General features: G+C 47.9%; 1 protein-coding gene and 1 long non-coding RNA gene across 4 annotated transcripts in view; one reads left to right on the top strand and one right to left on the bottom strand.

Annotated features, from left to right (window-relative positions):
- The window catches only part of LOC118229892, a 77,905-nt gene that overhangs the window by 56,120 nt on the left and 8,631 nt on the right, over positions 1 to 13,154 (top strand). The window lies entirely within an intron of this gene.
- Positions 331 to 7,214, bottom strand: LOC118229890 (F-box only protein 30-like). 2 transcript variants are annotated; one of them, XM_035422388.1, is made up of 3 exons: positions 6,823 to 7,214; positions 2,057 to 4,309; positions 732 to 935 (listed from the first exon to the last, which is right to left on the bottom strand). In XM_035422388.1, the coding sequence occupies exons 2-3, from the start codon at positions 4,235 to 4,237 to the stop codon at positions 732 to 734; spliced, it is 2,385 nt and encodes a 794-aa protein (XP_035278279.1). In that variant the 5' UTR covers positions 4,238 to 4,309; positions 6,823 to 7,214. The 2 variants fall into 2 exon arrangements, with proteins under 2 accessions (XP_035278280.1, XP_035278279.1); XM_035422389.1 differs by lacking the exon at positions 6,823 to 7,214 and having other exon boundaries at positions 331 to 935; positions 2,057 to 4,237.

Here is a 13,154-nt window from a genome sequence, read left to right as displayed (position 1 = left end):
CTGACAACAAAATTACCCATAAACCTCTCTCCATGCAGCAGACTGACAGAAAATTAGGTGCATATTTTTTGATGCGGACTGATTACCAAATGAAAATTTTGAGCCTCACAGAACAATCTAACAACCTTTTAATGGCCAAAATTCAGCTGTACGCAAGGTAATGTCAAATGGAGAATAAACATAACATCACATGTACTTCCGATCGTTTCCTCAGAGAAGCAGGACACTGTGCACGTTTTAGGTTTGGTCATTATCTTAAAAAAAAAAAAAAAAAAAAAAGAGGAAGAGAAAAATGCTTAAGTTTCTTGCAAAAAAAAAAAAATGCACATATTTCTCTCAACAATATTTTTAATTACCCAAACAAGGGCACTTGTTAAACACCAAACCATGCAAGATAATATTAGCTACATCGTACAGACGTCAGTCCTGTAGGGGACAACAAGCCCGTATGGATCCATAGAAACCTACCAAGTCCAGCAAGTCAAGTGTTATTTCATACATTAAGGCTCTTCTGTTCGGCTTCGATGCAACACAGTACTGACATTTCATATAAAAAATAACTTTAACATCAAAACATTGTTTTATTTACACAGTGATAGATTATGTCACGTAAAAGTAAATCCGCAGTTGATAAAGTATCGTATTACAAAGAGGCTACGCAGAGTGCCTAAGCTCTTAAATCTGATTGGAAGAAACAGCGAGGGTTGTGTGTGTGTTTTGTCGGTTGTTTTTCATAATACTGGCTTGAGGACGGAGCGCAGGGACCGCCCCTCTTTGGTGAGTTCGCGGGTGAAGCACATGCAGGGCAGGGGGACGGCCTCCTCCCGCCGCTCCACCGTGTTGAACTTGCACTTCTTCAGGTGGTCCGCCATGCTGGTGATGTTGGCGAACTTCCACTCGTTCACCGTGCCAAAGGCCGTGCTGAACCGCCACACCTGGCAGAACGCAGCGTTAAGAGGACTGAACGCACGCGCACACACACACACACACACTCTCACACACACACTCTCACACACACACACCTGGCAGAACGCAGCGTTAAGAGGACTGAACGCACGCGCACACACACTCTCACACACACCTGGCAGAACGCAGCGTTAAGAGGACTGAACGCACGCACACACACACACACACACACACCTGGCAGAACGCAGCGTTAAGAGGACTGAACGCACGCACACACAGACTCACTCACACGCACACCAGCGTACACGCACACACACGCACACACTCTCTCACACACACCAGCGTACACGCACACTCACAGACTCGCACACACACACACACTCACAGACTCCGACTCTCTCACACACACACCAGCGTACACGCACACACACGCACACTCAGACTCTCACACACACACACCAGCGTACACGCACGCACAGCAGCATACACGCACGCGCACACACACACACACACCAGCGTGCACGCACGCACGCGCACACCCACTCTCACTCACACACAAACACACGCTACGCTCACAAACACACGCACACACCTCACCTTTCTCTAGCAAACACTGAACAGCTCTGCCATGGGTAAACAATAAGATTGCAGACACGTTGCAGACACACCGCCAGACCCATCCTTTGCTCAGAATATGCACGACCTCACTGACTGTATACAGCATGCTTTTAACAACTGACCAAGGGAGACCAAGTATATGCAAGAGATTACCCCTCATTAAAACTGGCCTGGGCCATTTCAGAGCATGCATTATCACAATTCCCCGTACAAGCCAGCACAGATCTAACAGTATAAATGATCACCAGCAGTCCCTATTCTCCCCCCTGGGATGGAAACAGCACTGCAGGTACATCATACCGATTTACTGAGTGGAATACAGCAACAGGAAGCTTTTTCCACTGAATACACTAAGCATGCTTCTAGTAAGACCTGGAACGGATCAAACGCTGCCCGGACCTGGCGAGCGCTGCAGTGCGTGTGTACTTCTGCCTAAAAAGCACTGCAAATAAGAACGAGGGGGAACAGTCCTTTTCCTTAAAGGCTCACACAGTAACACGAGCGCCCCAACCCCAACCCCTCTGGCCCTTACCTTGTCTTTGATCTGCCAGGACGAGGGGCCCGAGGGGTAGCGTCTCTTCTCCCACAGGAGGACCACCATGCCCCGGGCCTGCAGCAGGCTGGCGCAGACGTCCCGCATCATGCGGGACACGCGGGAGAGCTGGCACAGGCTGAAGCCGTCCAGGAAGCCGGCCACGTGCTGCAGCAGCTCGAAGGGCAGGCCGCTCAGGTGGTCGCAGTCCGTGCCGAAGCGGCAGGCGTTGCCGGGCAACGGCGGCCCGCCGGGCGAGGGCGATGGCGACGGCGAGGGCGGCGGCGGCGGGGCGGACCCGCGCGGCCGCACCCCGAAGGAGCGCAGGTGGCGGTCGTGGATGATGCGGTAGCCCTGCGTGGACGGGCAGAAGCGGCGCTGCGAGTAGGTGCAGCCGTAGTACGCCAGGGGGCAGCGGTGCTCCATCCAGCCGTTGAGGCCGGCGTGGATGTCGCAGTGCACGTTCTTGAAGTGGGAGGAGAACTCGTCGCGGCGGAAGAGCTGGCCGCACACGAAGGTGAACATGGAGCGCTGCTTGGTCTGGTACCGCGCCACGCACTGCAGCACCAGGTCCAGCCGCAGCGTGTGGAAGGGGCTGGGGTTGGACAGCTGCGGGCTGGCGTGGTCGCAGGCCGAGGCCGAGGCCACGTCGCCCACCATGGTGTTGGTGGCCAGGATGGCGGAGGGGAAGGAGAAGGTCTGCGTGCCCAGGTCGATGCGGTAGCCGTCCACGAAGCGGCTGTCGGATATGCCGCGGCCGCCGGGCGAGTCCCCCAGGCAGAACAGCAGGGCGGCGGTGATGAGGTCGATGCCGTGCAGGCCCATGGGGTCGTCGGCCACCTCCAGGTCCGACGTGTCCACCGACTTGTCCTCCATCTTGACGCGGAGGGAGTCGGCGTAGAGGGCGCGGCGGCCGCTGAAGGCGAAGGAGCCCATGGCCCGCAGCGCCTGCAGGTTCTGCAGCTTGCGCTCCAGCCAGCGGTCCTCCAGGTCCAGCGGGTACGCCCCGCCGTTGGGGACGATGTCGTGGAGCGGGATGGGCAGCGGCAGGGGCAGCCGCGGCGGCGGCTGGGAGCAGGAGGGCCGCTGCTCTGCCACGGCGACGGAGCGGTTGAGCAGCGCCTCCGCCCCGTTCGCCGGCCGGAAGACCTCCCACGACCCGTTGGTTTCGGGGCGCCGCTCCCCGGCCACCTCCAGGTCCATCTGGTCCGGCTCGTCCCCGGGGCTGTGGAAGCCGTTGCAGAGCGGCTTCTCGTCCCTCTCGAGCAAACCGAACACGCCGTCCTCCTCCTCCTCCGCCCCGTTCTCCGGCTCCAAAAAGCCATTGCGCTTCGTCCACGTCTTCCCGCCGTCGGGGGCGTCCTCGTCATCCCCCGCGGCCGCCTCCAGGTCCATCCCGCCCACAGCTCCCAGCTCGCAGTCCGACTCGCTGTCGCTTCCCTTCATGTCGACGTTCCCCGAGCCCGGAACCTCCGCTTCGGCCCCGCCGTGGAACCCCCCGTTGGGCTCCCCCCGCCCGTCGGCCGGCACGCCCCCGTTCAGCGTGTCCATCTCCTTGGTGGCGCTGCTGAGGATGTCCAGCGCGGCGACCAGGGTCCTGCTGGTCTCCACCGTGGCCTGGTACAGCTCGCTGTACGACTCCTCGTCCAGGCCGTTTATCCCGTTGGCAATTTTCTCATTCCGGCAGCCCGGGGGGGGGGGGGGGGGGGCCGCGGGACCGCACGTCTTCTCGCCGCCGGGGGGGTTGTCGCCGTTTTTGGACAGCATGGTGGCGACCTTGAGCGACTCCAGGAGCATGCGCTGGTCCTGCAGGGCGAGCGCCATGTCCAGCTGCTCCACCTCGTCCACGTCCCGGCTGAGGTTCTCGTACGACGTGCGGTCGGCGTCGCTGATCGGCCAGCGGTTCCACTCCATGGTGCAGCACACCACGCTGGCCGGGCACACCGCCAGGTGCTCGGACATCTTGCCGCGGGTGACGGTGAACGGGCAGCCGAAGCCGCTGTTGAGGCACGGCACCCTCTCCAGCGGGCACAGGAGCCGGTGCTCGTCGGCCTTGCAGCCGTGGAAGACCGCGCCGCACACCAGGGCGCAGCTGGCGAGGTCGCAGGAAACGCCGGCCTCCGGCCTGGTCATGCACCTCCGGCTGATGCAGTTCATGCAGTGGGCGTGATGGTTCTCCATTTTTGTTTGGAGGACGACGGGGGGGGCAGGGGGGTTGGGGTAGGGAAGGGGAGAGGGGGAAAATCACCAACTCTACAACCAAAGTTGAAAGAAAAAAGAAAAACAGCTTCATTATTTTTCAGCAGCGAAACTTGACTTATAATCACTTGGCGGTCTCCTTCTTTCCCGCCTCCTTTGTGAATTATAAAGTTTTAAGGCGGACTGGGAAAGCCTGATGGACTGTTGCACTCTAGGAATAGGACGCAGCAGCCCAAACCTAACAAGCCCCCCTTAAGAAACATCCTCAAAACACTATATAACGATAGGACATCCTGGCAAAAAAATTTAAATTAAATCAAAAAATTAAATCAAAGATTTGGTTTTGAATTTAATTCAGCGAGAATGTTTATGATACTTCCATGACTCCATATGCTGTGGTGTCAAAGTGGAGCAAGGTATAAAAAAGATAAATATGGCTTGGGGTTAACTTCCCCTCCCCCTTGGACTTCTCCACTGTACGGAACAACTTCCTGTCATTCCACGTTGCAGGCAAAGACATTCAAAGTCATACCAGTCATTAATGGCCAAAATGTAAACAGATATGTTGCTGTGCGGCTTTTCTTTATTATACAGGCCAAAGTGCTCCTACCATTGCGTGATCTTGTCATATGTCACACTTAACTCAAGTGTACCATTCCTCTGGAAATGACAGCTTTGTTAGTCAGTGAGCAGGTTATGCAAAAAAAAAAAAATCTCTCCGCAGTCCTCGGGACAACATCAGAACACTTTTCTTGACATGCAAGTTCAAGCGTGTACTTTCAAGATTAAGCGCATGAATCTAGGCTGTGTGTGTTAATGACTGATTTGTAAACTCACGGGCAAAGTACGCGAGCAGATTAACCTGTTTCGGCGCCGCCGATTCAATTCATTATATAAACATTGAGTAGATTAATTATATTTCCTTAACTCTTTAGCTCTCGTGCAATCATGGAGGGCTACTCTACATGTGTGCAATTGGCTACTCTTATCGTGTCCTGTAACATTTAATTCTCCTTGGCACCTCTTGTGGTCATTCTGACTGAAAAGCAGTCTGCTACAGGCATACATGAAAAAGATATAGGCTGAAAGATATTGCATGCTGTTGCCACCGATTGTGTTTACAGAGAAAGTAGAACAATAGCCGTATTTCTCAGGGTTCAAAACGTAAACACATGAATCCACCTTTCCATCTGAATATGAAGCAATATGACACTTAAGCCGCGTGTGGACAAGCAGCAACAGAAGAGTCACTCTTGAAAAGAGCAACATATCAAGTCGACATAGGGGACCGGGTGGCTAGTATAGGCCCCGATATATACAGCTATATAGGGACATGTATGCGTTAATTTACATACATTCAAACAAAACTCGCTTGCTCAACTGTTAAATGGTAAAATGTGAAGGACTATGCCATTGGCTAAGAAGTAATATCAAAGCATACGCTCACAAACACTTCAAGAAGCAAGAGGAATTCAAATAGCCTACTGATGTATAAAACACCGTCATTTACCATGTTAAACTGCCGAAATTAGTTCCATCGTAAGTAAGGCTGCTTTACATAAACTTCAGTCAGTACTTTGAAAACAACAGCAATGTTTAGGGTTGGAAGGCGATACTTGCGTCCAGGGCAAACTTATTGTAAATTACGCTATAAAGTTGATCAATTCATGACTCAATTCTTTGGCTAAACATCCAACTAACTAACTAGCTATTTAATGTTGGTTCGCTAATAGGGGACTAATTTCTCCAACTACAACACTGCCATAACTATATTACTTGGGAACAGGTAACATTAGCTAAGTTAATCATAGTTTACTTGTTGTCCGGTAACGTTATCTGAAAGTAACAGAGAAACTTAAAGTAACAAACTGCAGTGAAGTTAGCTGGTTATCACTGCTAATTAATGTTGACTAGCTAGCTAGCTAGCTAAACACCTTACGTTTGGAATAGTCTAGTCGCTTTAACAAAAATGTAACTTTATGTAGCTAGCTCGTTAGCTAAATTGATCAAAAATAATCTGGTAACGCATGATCAAATTATATTTTCGAGCCAAAAACACCATAGGATACATTACTTGAGCTTAAGTTAGCTACATAAATTAGCTGTACCCAAGTAGCTAGTTAGCTATTTCAGCTAGCTATGTTTACTACACACTTCTAGCTAGCTGGTTTGATAGCTGGCTAGCTAACTGTGCAGCAACTGCACAGGGAAATCATCACCGCAACCTAAACCCTTGGCCTTCTTCACTTTGGGCTCTCTGGCCGGCTTGCTCAAGACGCAGAGCGGAGGACCAGCTGGGAATTTCATGGGGTTCTCTCCTCCAAGATTTAAATCTTTGGCCACACAGGAACAAAGAGAGCTGGACTCGATCGGCAAGTTCACTTCGGTTCACCACCTGTTCCGTGTTCGGCTCTAATGTTGTAAAAGCGAATTTCAGCCAGCTCCATAATATTCCCTGCTTATTTTCTGGTATGTGTGAATGACTGTGCTCGATTAAAACAAGGGCTAGCCAGTAAGCTTGCTAAACTTTCTGCAGTCTCATAAACAGAAACTCAACAAATCCTTACCGTGACAATCTGATATTAGTTGCTCCCTGTCACACCGCCTGTAGCCTTATTTAGCCTTTTAGGCCAGTCAGACGGCTGTGACACTTGATGTCTTTAGTTTTCTGTTATTATACGTAGCGATTTCTGATTTTTCTTCCCCCCCTTCTAATATCCAGGCTTGTCTCTTGTGTCGGTGTCTGCTCTTTTCTGGCTGGGACGCCAGTCTATGCCGTCATTACGCAGCAGTTGGTGCTCTGCGTAGTAGGATATATTCTCTGGCATGGTTTTTTTGCTTAGTGTTGCGCAGACCCTTGACAGTTTCAGTGGTCGGTGTACATGTGAACCGGGTAAAAGTACGCACGCTAATGCGATTTTACTATCCATTTGGTATACAGATTAGTTCATCTGCGCAGTACCAGCGATGCATGGATCCAAAACAACTTCACCAATGGTCAATGGTGCGTTTACTTCTGCGCAGTTAGGCAGATCGCTCTGTGTTGGGATCGACTAAGGAAGTTTTCACTGTTAGTGCAGACTAGGTTAAAAAAGAAAACATCTGAGCAGCAATTTTTCGCGGTGCGATTCTTACGCCATGTTCGCAACTTTTTAAAAGGTATTTTTTAAAAGTTTTGAGATAACCAATCCGGTGCAGAAACTTAAGTCTTTAATGTACGCTACCTGGATTTGTAATTCAAATAACCAGCATCACTATCAGGAAATCCCGCAAATATGAACATCAGTGGATCTGTGTGGGGCCTGCCCTGAGGGCCCGTGACTAAACAAATTTAAACGGTGCAACATGATGTGTTTTGTTGTCAGTCTCAGTTCTTCTGTCTGCCAGTCAGCTATGTAGTTACGGAAGAGTCAGGTTATTCACAGTTTACAAGAAGGTCAACAGAGCAGAAGGGGTCATATATTTTATCCTCACAATTCTGTGAATAACACAATATATATAATCATCACAATATACTTTTATAAATAGAAAGTTTTATAGATTCACAAATTCGTTTTTTAAATGTTCAAAACAGATTATACAAACAAGTATGACTGCTGATGCATCTAGTTATTGCCCTATCGATCCTTTCAAAGTCCTCATCTGCTGAACCGCAACCAACTAATAACCATTCCTGGTACCAATATAGATACAGGGACTGTGTTATGCTTCTCACAAATATGAAGTGAATTGGAGGATTTATAGGGTACCTGAAAAAATGGAAACAGAACTGTTTTGGAAACATTGCCAATCACACATGCCTGGTGGGCATTTCAGCTTGCCTCCTGCCTGGTTTTAAGCCGGTGCAGCTGGTGGGCCAGCTTGGTACAGTCAACAGACCATCACCATACTCCAGATGGTAACCAGCTGGAGCAGAAGCTGGTTCCAGCTGGATTCTATCTTAGGCCAATAGGTGGCATTTTCACCAGGAATAAAATCTTTTGACAAACATATTCAGACACTTTCAGTCTAGTTAGTGAGAGTAGTTTTTGATGAGCAGGAAGTGCTGAGATATCCATAATGTTAGGAATACTGCGAGACAAGTTTCACAGGCGTTTCCCCCTGATGTGAATAGACTGTTTCCATCACCGGGACCCCCCCCAAGCGGGCTCAGTGTTTGCTCTGGCGATTGGTGTCTGGCAGCTGCGATCTGAGGAGCAGATGATTCGCTCTTATTCCACGGGTGGACTTCAGACTTTGCCGTTGCCATGGTGTCCATCCTCCGCCATTCTGCGGCAGTTACGGCCGGAACCGCGTAACCCTGGAGACCTCACGGAATCCCGGTACGCCGACCATTCCGGAGGTTCAGCGCTAATGGCGCTCAGCTGGTCCATGCGGGGGTGGACGCTTTTCTGGTTCCCCTGTTGTGACTGTATCGGTCATTTGATTTCCATTAGGGAGATTACCTGCCCGTGCCACCTGCCTTCACCAGAGCAGGTGCTCTTCTTCTTCGTGGAGATGCTGTTTCATATGGAGCTCTGTTCATGTTGTTTAGCTGCATGTTGAGAATTCCACTCGTCTTCCCTGTCCTTTGTATACTTTTCCGCTATCCCAGTGCAGGGACTGCAGCTACAGTGGGTGGGGGGGGACCCCCAAAGGTGTGGCCAAGACCACTGTACCAAGTGCACTGTGCAGTCTATTTTACAAGTGGAATTTACGTGTGTTCCATGAATTTAATCTGGGCTGTATTAAAGATGCCCCTTGCAGACACAGAATTCATAGCGGTATTTGATTTTAGAAAAAGCGGGTGATACCGAATGACGTACATACTTCTCGCACTATGATCTCTTTGATTTGATCATTTTAAAATCTTTTTTTAAGAATGTGGAAACACTCGGGAGGTCGGATGCATGATGATTAACCGTGACAGCTTCCAGATGGTTCCGTAAGCAGATACTGCCCAGCAGCTTCTCTGGAGACGGTATAAACAGAAATCGCAGCACATTTCATTGCGACACTGTCAGCTGCAGGATGAAATACTTGCGGGCCGTCAGGAGCGGCCACAGCTGTCAGGCTGAGACGCTGTGTTGCTTCAGTTCTGAGGTCATGTGACTGGAGCTGTCACATGGTCAGCTCTGTCGCTGATTCGCTGCGCAAAAAAAGCTTCTCTGCTGCGTGTTTCCGCGATGCCACTGCAGTAGAGTGCTTTAGCGTGTGCACTCACACACATACAGACACACATACACGTACACACACACATGCATGCGCACACATAAACGCACACACATGCATGCACACATAAGCGCGCACGCATACAAACACATGTACAAGAACACACAAGTGCATGTACACACATACACACATACACACGTACGCGTACACGCATGCGCACACACACCCACAAATACCCATGTGCACACAGAAGAGTGCACACAAACGTACATATGCAGACACGTGCTTACATATCTCAGCTTATACAACATCTTTGATGTTCATAAAAAATCACTTTTATTGCATCATATTCTCTTACCCATGCATATTTAACACCCCTCACTGTTTAAGGAGTGAAGATGGACTGTGTGCAGTCCTGTTAAATTTGTAGCCACATGAAAATTCTGTGTCACTTTCTTATGCGTGTTTGTTTAGTCCGTTTTTTTGTTTTTGTTTTTTGTATGTTTGTTTGTTTGTTTTGTAATAGAGGCGAATCTGTGGTTGTGAAATCATTACGCAGCAGGAGCTGTGTACAACCAGCATGTAGAAATCATTCATTATCTCCCCCCTGCAAGTTCATCCACTCTTACCCCCGCTGTTCTGACAAACTGCCCTACCCCAAAACCTAGCAAATGTGGATATAATGATTACAGCTGTGTTTTCTGGGTGCTGGGCAGAAACCCATTCAATAATTCATACTGACTTACACAAATGATAGGTCTATTACTTGCCACCGATTTATTTTTCTGGTTTTCGGTGAAGCACCTTTCTCTGTCGTACTAAACCAGCATCCACATCAAGCAAAGGGTCAAGCCTGAAGTACAAGACTAGAATTCCTTCATACAGGAAGCTCAAATTTATAAATTTTTATATAATCTAAAAGAACATATATAATAATTACGTATAATAAATAGAACTAAGAAGAACATATATAGAACATAAAGCAATAACGGTTTTATAACAATGGGAATGAAATGTGGAAAGTGGAACGTCCCGCCGTGATTTCGTGCCGGAAACTCTGCTCGCGGCCCTTGAACGGACTCAGTCGCACAGCGCCTCTCCAGGCGAAATACGAGATGAACACGCGCCCACGAGAAAAAAACATATGAAAGGCCGCACCAGCTGTACACAGAAACAGACGTCGCCTAGCAACAAGGCGGCAGCGGAGAGGGTAAACACTTCAGCCGAGTCAACACACGCATTATACTCAATACACAAGAGTGAACTTGAAACTGCTGGCAGCGCCACAGTGCTCCACTGTAACGGTTAAGGGCAGCCGAGAAGCGAGCCGTTTAATTTTAGTTCTCAAGATCCCTTTACTGTGATTATTTGAACGAGAATATTATCATTACGGATATTTTTGTTTTTTTTCTCGATTGGTGTTTTCTCGTTTATAATACTGAACGCAGATTTAACTAAGCGTTTGTGCACGCGGCTATGCCCTTCTGGGCTTTCCGCCAATTCAACAGTCACTCAAATAGTGGGTTATAACAACAACAGCGCGGTCATATGCGACGGGCAAATGTGATGCTCTTGTGCTTGTCTACTTGGCTTCTGCAGAGAAAAAAGGGAAAATAATGAACAAAGACTGTTCAGCAAAGTCTGTTATTATAACCACTAATTCGCTCACTCTGCCAGCAGCCCGAGGGAATTCTGGGGTACAGTAATGCGATAATAATGGGGACAAATCTGACAACACTTGTCAGGGTCGCTGTCACGTGACAACCCGGTCACCTCCGATAAACAAGCGATGGTAGACATTCTAAGTGAGTGCTTTCTGGCAAGCGTTTTTATATACACTTTCCCAGTACTCTGCTCGGCCAGCCTGAACCTTCCAGGCTTATTTCCTTTCACCCAGAACAATGGCTCATTTACTCCTAAAGCAGTGTTTCAAAAACAAAACAGTCATTTTATTATCAGCTCTCAATTGTGTAGACAGTGGCACGTGAATGTACTGAAGCTTGTTTTTTTTCTTCTTCTTCTTTTCTTAGAGCCCTGGATTCATTGTGTTTTGATGGATGATGCAAGAGAGGTAGCATTATGATTCACTGGCTTTCTTGCCAACATTTGCTTGCAAAGGCAAGACTCCAGTCCGCTGGCTCAAAGCCGTGTGTTTTATAATTCAGACTTTGTAACACAATCTTTTTTCTCCTCACAGGATTTTAAGACAACTGAGTCATGCATCACCTTCTGTTTGACTTTTGCATTGCAAAAAAATATATATATACCAAGGCGTCATTAGTCAACCAACAACTATGCAGGGTATAATCTAAAGGAAAGAGATATTTTTGCAACAGTTATTTTTTTTCTTTATTTGTCACTAAACATTTATCCAATTTGGTCCTACTTGCTTTTTAAAATTTTTAAATCTGGTATGCCAGAGCTTTCAAAACTCCCAGGAGATTTGTGGAGCTCTCCGACACAAAGCCCCTGTTAAGCCCCCGGCTTTCTCAGTGTGAAACTTTGGAAATTGGCCGCAGGATGATGTGTGGGACTGGTGCAGTCCTCTGGACTGAAGCTCTACAGGACACAGCTCCGGTAAAAACCTGTATTCAGCTCTGTAGTTGTGTTGTGTGTATAGGCCTACAGTGATTCATAAGGATGCACGATAAAGCAACTTATCATAAAGGATGTGGTAATGTTCTTAAACACGTTTCCGATTATATTTGTTGGTCTGTTTTAGCCCACATCTTGTCAAACGTACCCTAATACGATCTTCTGCCCAGTTACATTGTGCAGTATTCCGGCTTGTAGGGACACCCTTATCCAGAGCGAAATTATACGGCCTGTGTTTTCTGCACGCGGACTGTTTACACAGCTAGATATTTACTGCTCCAGTTAAGGACCTTATTCAGAGGTACGACGGCTGTGCCCCACATGGGAAATCAAACCTCTGAGTTGTTTGTCCTGTTCCCTAATATTTATGTTACACTACGATGGATTAATTAACCCTTTGAAAAGTTGGTCTTTTCAGCATTCTAAGTCAATGTTCTAGAAATCTTTATCGCATTCAGTTGCCAGTAGTGATTGTGACATCAGCCTTAGAACGTTCAGTTTAGAATATTCAAATCACACATTTGTGATCTCACATCTTTAAAGGGTTTATTTCTCTTTTCACTTTTTTATTTTTCTTTTTAATGAAGGAAAATCCCGATGATTTGGTACTTTCAATCTTCTGACAATTAGTTGAGGAGGCATCACAGTTTTAGTTTTTAAATTGGAAATGCAGCTTCGTGTCACGGTTTCTGGACAGAAGGACCCTTACGTTAATTAAATCAGCCTCCCCAAACTTCCCTTATCGTAAGTAAGCAACTGTCCTGTATTTATAACCGCTTCCTAACGGTTGCCGTAGAAACCGCACGACGTATCTTATTTTGTTTTTCTCAAAGGCACAACGCCTTGACTAACGAGCGGATAGCGGTCTCTGTCGGACTCTGAATCACACCCAGAGACGCAAGCTCTGAAATCCGCGGGGAGAAATATTCCGGGTATATATTTAATCGTGGTCACTGGCTGAAACAAACATTTTATTCTCAGCGTGATTAAGAAATACTCCCCTTTATGGCGTTCGGCGAGATCTGGGCACGCAGGGTCACCAAATGAGACTCTTTAGCTCTAAATACACTTTTGAACATCTAGGTAGCACGAATAACAAACAGAATGGCCTTGATTCTTTTCTAAATACAGTGATATTTGGCCTTACAGTAAC

Source organism: Anguilla anguilla, chromosome 6 (genome assembly GCF_013347855.1).
Source record: "Anguilla anguilla isolate fAngAng1 chromosome 6, fAngAng1.pri, whole genome shotgun sequence".
In the NCBI taxonomy this organism is placed as follows: Eukaryota; Metazoa; Chordata; class Actinopteri; order Anguilliformes; family Anguillidae; genus Anguilla; species Anguilla anguilla.
This window is presented reverse-complemented; position numbering and strand designations above follow the sequence as displayed.

What these genes read in the sequence shown, in the direction of transcription:
- LOC118229890 (XM_035422388.1), bottom strand. Translation starts at nt 4,237, where the DNA reads ATGGAGAACCATCACGCCCACTGCATGAACTGCATCAGCCGGAGGTGC. An exon ending in CCTGGCAGATCAAAGACAAG is followed by an intron (nt 936 to 2,056) that starts GTAAGGGCCAGA and finishes GCGTTCTGCCAG; the next exon opens with GTGTGGCGGTTCAGCACGGC.